This window comes from Podarcis vaucheri (assembly GCF_965113315.1).
Source record: "Podarcis vaucheri genome assembly, chromosome: 18".
Lineage (NCBI taxonomy): Eukaryota > Metazoa > Chordata > Lepidosauria > Squamata > Lacertidae > Podarcis > Podarcis vaucheri.
In genome coordinates this window covers 10,493,839-10,504,995 of record NC_138756.1, presented here as the reverse complement: position 1 = coordinate 10,504,995, position 11,157 = coordinate 10,493,839, and the positions used below count along the sequence as shown (strand labels likewise).

The 11,157-nt window shown below is 47.0% G+C and overlaps 1 protein-coding gene across 2 annotated transcripts; it reads left to right on the top strand.

Moving 5' to 3' along the window:
* Positions 1 to 2,812: 2,812 nt before the first annotated feature.
* On the top strand, positions 2,813 to 7,937 carry UBA52 (ubiquitin A-52 residue ribosomal protein fusion product 1). 2 transcript variants are annotated; one of them, XM_082206809.1, is made up of 5 exons: positions 2,813 to 2,961; positions 4,473 to 4,594; positions 6,046 to 6,132; positions 7,495 to 7,597; positions 7,697 to 7,937. In XM_082206809.1, exons 2-5 carry the CDS (start codon positions 4,492 to 4,494, stop codon positions 7,788 to 7,790), a joined length of 387 nt encoding a protein of 128 aa, XP_082062935.1. In that variant the 5' UTR covers positions 2,813 to 2,961; positions 4,473 to 4,491; the 3' UTR covers positions 7,791 to 7,937. The 2 variants fall into 2 exon arrangements, with proteins under 2 accessions (XP_082062935.1, XP_082062936.1); XM_082206810.1 differs by having other exon boundaries at positions 2,814 to 2,936.
* The last annotated feature ends 3,220 nt before the right edge of the window (positions 7,938 to 11,157 follow it).

Sequence of the window (11,157 nt, the reverse complement as noted above, 5' to 3'; positions counted from 1 at the left end):
TCCTATGGAGCGAAAAATACGGTAGTTTCAGTGGGATTACTCTGAGGAGAAGTTAGCGTTGGCTAGAGCCCTTAGGCCCCATTTGATTCACTCGCCTGTAATTTGGGGTGTGTGTGAAGAAGGAAGGAAGGAAAGAGAGAGAGAGAGAGAGAGAGAGGAAGGAAGGAAGGAAGGAAGGAGAGAGAGAGAGAGAGGAAGGAAGAAAGGAAGGAAAGAAGGAAGGAAAGAAGGAAGGAAAGAAGGAAGGAAGGAAGGAAGGAAGGAAGGAAGGAAGGAAGGGAGAGAGAGAGAGAGAGGAAGGAAGGAAGGAAGGAAGGAAGGAAGGAAGGAAGGAAGGAAGGAGAGAGAGAGAGAGAGGAAGGAAGGAAGGAAGGAAGGAAGGAAGGAAGGAAGGGAGGGAGAGAGAGAGAGGAAGGAAGGAAGGAAGGAAGGAAGGAAGGAAGGAAGGAGAGAGAGAGAGGAAGGAAGGAAGGAAGGAAGGAAGGAAGGAAGGAAGGAAGGAAGGAAGGAAGAAAGAAAGAAAGAAAGAAAGAAAGAAAGAAAGAAAGAAAGAAAGAAAGAAAGAAAGAATGCTATGTTGGACATGGTCTAATCCAGGGGTAGGCTAACTAAGACTCAGGGGCCAGATCCGTCCCAATTGCCTTCTCAATCCGGCCCTCGGACGGTCCGGGAATCAGCATGTTTTTACATGAGTAGAATGTGTCCTTTTATTTAAAATGCATCTCTGGGTTATTTGTGGGGCATAGGAATTTGTTCATGTTTTTTCCCCAAAATATAGTCCGGCCCCCCACATTGTCTGAGGGACGCTGGACCGGCCCCCTGCTGAAAAAGGTTGCTGACCCCTGGTCTAATCTGTTTGCTGGAAACGGTATGGCTGTGATTTCCAATTTGGGGCCTGTTTATTTGTATCACAAAACTTACACACCGCTTGATTGCAAACAAGGAAAACCTCAAGGAAACAATAAAACCATCAGTTTGAAACATCAGCAGCAACAATCAAAGACTTTCAAAAAAAAAGTTACAATAACAGACTAAAAACAGATCAAAACTCTCATCAGCTTTCTGATGCGGGCAGGCTTCTCCGAAAAACGTGTTAAGGGGTGCCAAAAAGAACACTGCAAAAGCTGACATCAATAGGCAGGGAGTTCCAAAGGTTTAAAAAAATAAATAAGAGGGCACTGACTGTTTATAGAAATGCAGCTATTTTGTTCTTGGCACCCGTCTGTCTCGAGAGACGACATTTCGAAGTTTTTCTGTGAGAGGGTTTCTTAGGTGTTTAAGGGCATGGGATGACAAGTGGGCCTCTGGGCATGTTAAGATCGCTGGCGGCTTTGCAGAGCACCCGGTATTTGGGCGGCTGCATAACCGCAATCGCCTCCCTGCGCACTGAAACCCCAAACTCCTGCCTTCCTCCTCCAGCATGGGCAGAGCCTGGGACTCTGAATTTCAGGGTTGCGGGTTCAAGTCCCACATGGCGTGGGGAAAAAATCCTGCATTGCAGGGGGGTCAGGATGGATGACCCTTGGAGGAACCATCCTCTACAATTCTATGATTCGAGGAGATGGGTGGTGACGGCACAGGGTTTAGGCTTAATGAGGTCCTCAGCGCCTGAAGGTCATGGGGCCCTTTCTATGTCCAGCTGTCCTTTGTCAAGAACAAATTGTCGCTGTTTTTTGTGTCAATATACTGCGGGTATAGGGCAGTATATAAATGCAAATAATAATAATAATAATAATGTGAATTGCGGGTATAGGGCAGTATATAAATGCTTAGAAGAAGAAGAATCGCGGGTATAGGGTAGTATATAAATGCAAATAATAATAATAATAATGTGAATTGCGGGTATAGGGCAGTATATAAATGCTTAGAAGAACAAGAATCGCGGGTATAGGGTAGTATATAAATGCAAATAATAATAATAATAATGTGAACTGCAGGTATAGGGCAGTATATAACAGCTAATAAGAATAAGAATAATAGGAAGAAGAAGAGGAGGAATCGCGGATATAGGGCGGTATCTCAATGCAATGAATAAAAATTAAATTAAAAATATTCTGCGGGTATAGGGCAGTATATAAATGCAAATAATAATGATGATGATGATGATGATGATAATAATAATAATAATAATGTGAATTGCAGGTATAGGGCAGTATATAACAGCTAATAATAATAAGAATAATAGGAAGAAGAGGGGGAATCGCGGGTATAGGGCGGTATCTCAATGCAATTAATAAGAATTAAATAAAAAATAGCAATTAAATGTGTGCTGCTTTGAGGGGTGTTAAGAATATATATATAAAAAACCATGCATGTTGAACCCGGAAACTTCCCACGGAAAGGAGAGGCCTCCGCTCTGCACTTTTCATAGCTCTGCGGTCCCAGGAGAGAGAGAGAGAGAGAGAGAGAGAGAGAGAGAGAGAGAGGCGCGAGCGAGCGTGCGTGCTGCGCGCGGCGTCGCTCGGATCCGGCGGGTGGGCGGGGCGACGCCTGTGACTTCAGGCAGGAGGTGGGCGTGGCTTAGCGAGAGAGGCGTGCGTGCTGCGCGCGGCGTCGCTCGGATCCGGCGGGTGGGCGGGGCGACGCCTGTGACTTCAGGCAGGAGGTGGGCGTGGCTTAGCGAGAGAGGCGTGCGTGCTGCGCGCGGCGTCGCTCGGATCCGGCGGGTGGGCGGGGCGACGTCTGTGACGCCAGGCCGCCAGGCTTAGCGAGAGAGGGGGAGAGGCGTGCGTGCTGCGCGCGGCGTCGCTGGGATCCGTGGGCGGGGCGACGTCTGTGACGCCAGACCGGCGGTTGGGCGTGGCTTAGCGAGAGTGTGAGGGAGGCTCAGAAGGAGGAAGAGGCGGCGGCGCCGGAAGTCGCCCGTGGGAGCTCGGCTTCCGCTTCCGGCCTGGGCGCTTCCTCTCTCTCTCTCTTTCCGTTCGGCGAGGCAGGAGGTGAAGCAGGAGGGCCGCGTGGAGGGTGGGTGGCCTCGCCTCGGACGCCTGGGTCCCTTTCATTTCGGGAGGGGTTTTCGTCCTTTCGTGTATTTAATTATCAATTTTTAAATTATTACTATTTTTTTTAAAAAATACCATTTTTTAATTATTATTTTTTAATTATCTTTTTCTAAACTATCATTTGCCTTTTTTAAATTATCATTTACTTTTGAATTCTTGTTTCCTCGCGAGTCGGGCAGCTACTTTATGATAATCTCATTTCTCTCCCCCTCTGAGAGGGCTTTTTATCTGGGGCGCTTTCTGGGTTTTACGTCACGTTCGTCATTGGCACTATATTTATAATTGTGCGTTTTATTACATAGAGTGAGAAAGAGAGAGAGAGAAAGTTATGAATAGGACATAAAACCCAGAAACTGACAGGGCTATACTATATATATGTGTGTGTGTATTACCTTGTCAGTTTCTGGGTTTTATGTTATAGTCATAATTTATGTTAATATTTTTATTTCTGCATTTTATATCTATCTATAACGTCTGTTTCTGGGTTTTATGTTATATTTGTAATTCTGTGTGTGTGTATATATATGTATATATAACCTTTTCTGTTTCTGGGTTTTATGTTATATTCATAACTTATGTAACATTTATAATTCTGCGTTTGATTATCTATCATCTATCTATAACCTTGTTGGGTTCTGGATATATATATATGGATGTGTGTGTGTGTGTGTGTGTGTGTATATATATATATATATATATGGGTGTGGGTGTACACACATACACAGTATAAATATATATAATGAATATGACATAAAACCTCAAAACGGAAAAGGTATGTATATGTATGTATGTTTGTTTACACACACACAAACACACCTTACGTTTCGCCTCTTCTCACGATACGCATGCCGTATCGAGAAAGACTCTCGATACAGCTGCTTTTCTGCATTCTGTTTCATTTTATTCATGTCTGTAAATTACAAAGCGTCCTATATTTGTTTTATATCCATCCACCCACCCACCCGTGTGTCTATACACACACACACACACGAAAAACTACCCAATTTTTGGGGGACACAGATATAACCTATTGTGTTTGCGCTGTGCTTTTTATACATTGCCATCTGAACCTTCAGTAGTTTGAAGGGCTGGTGGTTAAAGCTTATAAAGGTAATGGATTTGGTTTGTTCAGTGGGGGCTTACTCCCAGGTCAGCAAGCAGGGGATCTCAGCCTTTAAAGCAGTTTGATTTTGTTTAGGCCCTCCCGCAATATTGCTCACAACCATTATTGTGTCATTATTGGGCAGGGGGCATAACATGGTAATATTCAATGCAGGATTTTAATATATAGGTTCCCATCTCTGCCTGAGGACACAAATGCCACGCATATTTCCTTAAGCGGTGAGATTCGTGTGCCTCTGAATTTACCAGGAGGGTTTAAGGAAGCCCCTCTCTGCTTCACTTCTCCACATCTGTGAAGTGGCGATCCTGATACTGATTTGGTTTAACCACTGCTTCTCTTCCCCCCTTCAGGTGACGCTCAACTGCCAGGATGCAGATTTTTGTGAAGACCCTGACGGGCAAGACCATCACCCTTGAGGTGGAGCCTAGCGACACGATCGAGAATGTCAAGGCAAAAATCCAGGATAAGGAAGGTGAGAGTGGTTGAATCTGTTGGGGGTGCCAGAGCGACCCAGGGACTGCTGCTTTTTCAGAGCGTCGGGCTTGCAGAGGGGCCTGCAAAAGATTCAGTTAAAAGCAAGATCGTCTCTGCCCATAGGCAGAAAAAACAGGAGGGCAAAGGGGGAGAATTCGAACTCGGGCACCAATTCTTAAAATTCTTCTTCTCGTCTCATAATAACCAGCTGGCATAGTTCAGGGGAGGAAAAGCAGAGCTGATGGAGTGAGGAGAGCTTGGGTTTTTTTTGGGGGGGGGGGACAAATATCATTTGTCAGCACGCATAGATCAGGGCAAGCCCAACTTTATATACCAGGTGGGGCTACAAAGCTACAGTGGTACCTCAGAGGTCAAACAGAATCCGTTCCAGAAGTCCGTTCAACTTACAAAACGTTTGGAAACCAAGGCGCTGCTTAATTATCTATTATTATATTCTAAAACCATAATTATTATCTCCCACCCCTTGAGTGTTGCTAGGGGCTGCCTAATAGGGCAGGTTAGGCCACCCTGATACGGATAGTAAGGTATAGTAAAGTTTTAAAAGTGTGTGTGCGTGTGTGTATAATTGTGTGTATACAATTACAACAGCAGGCAAGAATTTTAAGAAACAATAAACTAAACTGTAAAGTAGGCATGCAGAATGAGTACAGTGCCACATGGGTTAAAATAAAGCGCTGGTAAAATACTGTTGGGACGCGGGTGGCGCTGTGGGTTAAACCACAGAGCCTAGGACTTGCCAATCAGAAGGTCGGCGGTTTGAATCCCCATGACGGGGTGAGCTCCCGTTGCTCGGTCCCTGCTCCTGCCCACCTAGCAGTTCGAAAGCACGCCAGCGCAAGTAGATAAATAGGTACCGCTCCGGCGGGAAGGTAAACAGCGTTTCCGTGCGCTGCTCTGGTTCACCAGAAGCGGCTTAGTCCTGCTGGCCACATGACCCGGAAGCTGTACGCCGGCTCCCTCGGCCAGTAAAGCGAGATGAGCGCCACAACCCCAGAGTTGGCCACGACTGGACCTAATGGTCAGGGATCCCTTTGCTTTTAAAATACTGTTAACACGCAGGAATATATTTCCTGCCAAGGAAAGGTCATAGCTCAGTTAGCAGGACACCTGTTCTCCATGCAGAATGTCCCCGTTTTAACCTCCCCAACATCTTCTGATACGGCTTCTGAAATCCTGGAGAAATGCCTGGAGTCGAGGCAGACAGTAGCAAGCTCGTTCGCCCAACATCCTAGCTTAGAACAAGGCAGATTCCTGTACTGTGTTGCTTCTTCAGAACCATGAGGACTAGAATCTGGCTTTGTTGATATAGAGAAGAGCCTGAAACCTCGGAGACCCTCTGCCAGCCAATCCTGGGCTGGTGGGTCTGTCTCTGCACCGGGCTCTCCTACGTTCCTGCGGGCGGGATTTTCATAACATCTCCTTTTGCAGGTATCCCTCCCGATCAACAGCGTCTGATCTTCGCAGGAAAGCAGCTGGAAGACGGCCGCACGCTCTCCGATTACAACATCCAGAAAGGTACGTTTCTGGGGCGGAGAATACCCCACCCCGGCCCCCTTCTGCCACACAAGACGGCAAAACCTATTTGGCGTTTCGCAACTTTCTGACTAGTTGCAGGGCCTTAGCCAGACCTAGCAGAGTAAACGCAGAGTTCACGAAAGCAATTGGCAACTTGGCTGCAGGCAGGATGGACGAAGCAGGAACCAGGAACTTGTAGTTAGGTGTTTATTATATACAGTGGACTATTTACAGGAACAGGACGCGGGTGGCACTGTGGGTTAAACAACAGAGCCTAGGACTTGCCGATCAGAAGGTCGGCGGTTCGAATCCCCACAATGGGGTGAGCTCCCGTTGCTCCATCCCTGCTCCTGCCAACATAGGAGTTCGAAAGCACATCAAAGTGCAAGTAGATAAATAGGTACCACTCCAGCGGGAAGGTAAACGGCGTTTCCGTGCGCTGCTCTGGTTTGCCAGAAGCGGCTTAGTCATGCTGGCCACATGACCTGGAAGCTGTACGCCAGCTCCCTCAGCCAATAAAGCAAGATGAGCGCCGCAACCCTAGAGTCTGTCACGACTGGACCCAATGGTCAGGGGTCCCTTTACCTTATTTAAAGGAACAGAACACTGATCTTGACATCATCTCTCACATACACGACTCACAACTCTCAACCTCCAACTCCTACAGTGACAGACTGAACCACTGAACTAACAGTTAGTAGGCCATTAATTATCACTCCAGTGAGAGAGCTTGACCAATCATGGAGCTGTCTCCATGCCACTGTATGACCAGGCAGACTTACTCCTTCACATGACCTTTTGGCTGTCTGCCAAACCTTAGTCGACTCTGTGTGAGTAGCTGCACATATTCAGATTCCCTATTATTATTATTATTCCCAAAACTAAAAATTGAAAAATTACAAACATCAATTTCAACATCCATATTCATTTTCTAACATAAACCTATTACATAATTAAATTAAAATATGTCTAATTGCTCTAAACTTCTCTTTGCTGTATGCAAATGCAACACAGTTATAAATGTTATATTAAAGCTTTTATATTATAAATAATACTTCAAATTCCCCTATACCTCCCGTTCGGTTCCCCTTCACCCATGTGTGATCTCATTTTTTATTTTATTTTTTACTTCTTCCGTTGTGTTGTGTTACAAGACGGCAGTCTCACTGCGCTCCTTTCCGCAGGACTCTGCCTAACTCCTGATGTTCCCCCATAACTGGCGACTCTGATTTAGAATTCCCGGAGTCCCCGTGAAGCTGGGTTTCCAGGCTGGCTGCCCCCAGTCTCCCCCCCAAAAAACACACACCCTGAAACACCAGTATAGGACCTGCTAATCTTGCTTTCCCCCCTTCCCCTGCCTAGAATCCACTCTCCACCTTGTTCTTCGTCTCCGCGGGGGGATCATCGAGCCCTCTCTTCGCCAGCTGGCCCAGAAATACAACTGCGACAAGATGATTTGCCGCAAGTAAGTTGTCTGGGTGGGTGGGTGGGTGGGTTGCTTGCCGGGACGGATCCTTATCCTCTCATCCGGAGCCTCACTGTTTCTGCGCTGTTCCCCTTCCAGGTGTTACGCCCGCCTCCACCCCCGGGCCGTCAACTGCCGCAAGAAAAAGTGCGGCCACACCAACAACCTGCGCCCCAAGAAGAAGGTCAAGTAGACCGAGTACGCGGCGGGGCGTCTCTTCCCCCCCGGTCCCTCCCCAAATCTGGGTATCGTGCTACTTTGCCGAAACGTGCTAACACCTGTTCCTTCCGGGCATTTGTTTCTTGCCCGTTAGAATAAAACTTCCATTGCACCAAGCAAAGAGTGTGTCTGTCTCTTAAATGGTTTGCTTGGACCAGTTGCTGAGCCCAGATTCTCCGCCGATACGATACGATAATCTTTGTTGTCATTGTCCCGTACAGAACAACGAAATTGAAAAATCTACATCAGACATTCAGAAACCAACAAGCCTATCCCAGCCTGTTTAGCCTCCTAAAAACATCTGATACCCTATTTTTAAATACACTATACTCCCATAGAGACTCCTTACACTGCGTTTAAAATCAAAATCGCATTTCGATAGACACTTTCTCAGGCGGCTAGTCCTAGTCTTTATAATCCTATACCTTCTTCCAGAAGGCAGAAGCTGAAAGAGATCATTTCCGGGGCGCGCACTGTCCTGCGCTATCTCTGCCGCTTTCTTATGGCGCCTGGAAGCATAGATTTGATCCAAGGTGGGAAGAGTGCACCCAATTATTCTCTCTGCAGTCTTTACAGCCCTGGACAGCATTGTTTTTCCCCTGACCGTGCAGCTCCCAAACCACACACACAGACCGTAAGTTAATACACTCTCCACAGTACAATGGTAAGATGCCATCAACAGGTCCTTTGAGAGATTGTTTTTCCGGAGGATTCTCAGAAAATATAGCCTCTGCTGTGCTCTCTTCATCGGGTCTTTGCTGTTTTCTCCCCAGGTTAGGTCATCTCTCAACTCCATTCCCAGAAATCGAAACACCGGTGATTATTCCTGAAAGTTGCAGGCATGTGTGAATGCTGTTTTTTAATCGTCTGAACCAGGGATAGGGGAATATGTGGCCCACCAAGACGGTTTAATTTGGGGGATGTTTCACCCCTCAAAATTCAGCCACTCACTGATTTGAGGGCGAAGTTCGATTCTGCGTAGGCTGTGGAAATGGAAGGGACTTTCTGTGTGGGTGTTTGCCGCTGTTTGCGGGCGCAAGCTTGGTATTTGGGATACTTACTTCGCAAACTGAGCTAGTTTTAAAAAGGGAATACCCTTTCTTACAGGTTTCAGCATGGCATGAAGGCAAAAGTGAGATCCGGATTAGCAGTGCACACAAACGCCGGTTCTGTGTAACCGATTTCTCTCACCACTAGGGAATACAAACATCAAATCAATCGAATCTGCAACTTGTATATCAGAAACACTCTAGAAACTCAATTTTTGAAACTTGTCCGCTACATCTCACATTAACTGAATAATTCCCCTTGACTCTGATTTTTTCATGAACAGATCATGCCTTCATCTTTCCTTGTTCTTTAACTATTGCAAGTGTGTTTTGCCAGAAATAGAGGTGGCTTTAAGAGTGCTTTAGGACAGGCACCCCCAGTCTTGGCCCTCCAGATGTTCTGGGACTACAACTCCCATCATCCGTAGCTGACAGGACCAGTGGTCAGGGATGATGGTCCCAAAACATCTGGAGGGCTGGGGTTGGGGGTGTCAGTTTTAGGAGGGTGTCAGTTTTAGGAGGTTTGGAGGGCCTTCAGAATCCTGCTTTTATTACTCCTAAATGTACCTCGTGATGTGTTTATAATCCTGTGCCCTCAAGCTTCGCAGGGAGAAATAAGGGGAAAATATGGGAGTTTGCATTTAGGTGGGTTCCAGTCTTGATTGCAGGAAGAAATTTAGTTTATTGGGGGGGTTAAGCCCTATTAGGGACGCGGGTGGCGCTGTGGGTTAAACCACAGAGCCTAGGGCTTGCCGATCAGAAGGTTGGCGGTTCGAATCCCCGCAATAACGGGGTGAGCTCCCGTTGCTCGGTCCCTGCTCCTGCCAACTTAGCAGTTCGAAAGCACGTCAAAGTGCAAGTAGATAAATAGGTACTGGTCTGGCGGGAAGGTAAACGGCGTTTCTGTGTGGTGCTCTGGTTCGCCAGAAGCGGCTTAGTCCTGCTGGCCACATGACCCGGAAGCTGTATGCCAGCTCCCTCAGCCAATAAAGCGAGATGAGCGCCGCAACCCCAGAGTCGGCCACGACTGGACCTAATGGTCAGGGGTCCCTTTTCCCTAAGCCCTATTGGGGAAAAAGAGGCAGATTGGGAGAAAGGATTTGAAGGCAGGCAGTCTTGGGACGGTCCTCTTTCAGTCTGACGTACCTCACAGGGTTGTTTGTGACGTATGCCCCTTTGGGGCAGAGGGGAGGTGAACTGTAAATGCGATAAATCAGTAAAATGCAAAGGTCTTTTTTCGGATGGCCGGAATTCCCCAGCAAAGGAGCCTCTCTGATCTCTTACCAACTCAGTCGGGAAGAGCATGAGACTCTTACTAACCTCAGGGTCGTGAGTCCCACATTTGGGCAAAAAACATTCCTGCGTTGCAAGGGGTTGGTTGACCTGGGCATGGTTTTGAGTACTGATGTACTGGTGGTTATTATTATTTATAAAATTTATACACCACCCTATACCCGGGGGGAGCCTAGGACTTGCTGATCAGAATCCCTGCAACGGGGTGAGCTCCCTTTGCTTGGTCCCTGTTCCTGCCTGTTGAATGGTCACTGTAAAATGTGAAGGTTCATTATTGTTCCACCTGGAGTACTGTGTCCAGTTCTGGGCACCACAGTTCAAGAAGGACACTGACAAACTGGAACGTGTCCAGAGGAGGGCAACCAAAATGGTCAAAGGCCTGGAAACGATGCCTTATGAGGAACGGCTAAGGGAGCTGGGCATGTTTAGCCTGGAGAAGAGGAGGTTAAGGGGTGATATGATAGCCATGTTCAAATATATAAAAGGATGTCACACAGAGGAGGGAGAAAGGTTGTTTTCTGCTGCTCCAGAGAAGCGGACACGGAGCAATGGATCCAAACGACAAGAAAGAAGATTCCACCTAAACATGAGGAAGAAATTCCTGACAGTAAGAGCTGTTTGACAGTGGAATTTGCTGCCAAGGAGTGTGGTGGAGTCTCCTACTTTGGAGGTCTTTAAGCAGAGGCTTGACAACCATATGTCAGGAGTGCTCTGGTGGTGTTTCCTGCTTGGCAGGGGGTTGGACTCGATGGCCCTTGTGGTCTCTTCCAATTCTATGATTCTAAGTTGTGTATGTCTGCAAATAACGAGACCCAGTCTTGCAGCTGTGAAACATAGCAGGTGCTGCTGAGTTGTGTTAATCAAGCTGTGTCAGCAATTGGGTATAGTATATAAGGAGCAGCACCCAGCTCTCCCATTACCCTGGGGGATGGGTTGGTGGTTGGGTCATGTGTGTTGTTGTTGTTATCTTTAGTGTAAAAGGAGTTTTTGTTTTGTTGT

Bases quoted from the DNA above. Each gene is read 5' to 3' on its own strand.
- UBA52 (XM_082206809.1), top strand. From the start codon at position 4,492: ATGCAGATTTTTGTGAAGACCCTGACGGGCAAGACCATCACCCTTGAG. The intron at 4,595-6,045 runs GTGAGAGTGGTT...CTCCTTTTGCAG, and splicing joins AAAAATCCAGGATAAGGAAG to GTATCCCTCCCGATCAACAG. The intron at 7,598-7,696 runs GTAAGTTGTCTG...TTCCCCTTCCAG, and splicing joins GACAAGATGATTTGCCGCAA to GTGTTACGCCCGCCTCCACC.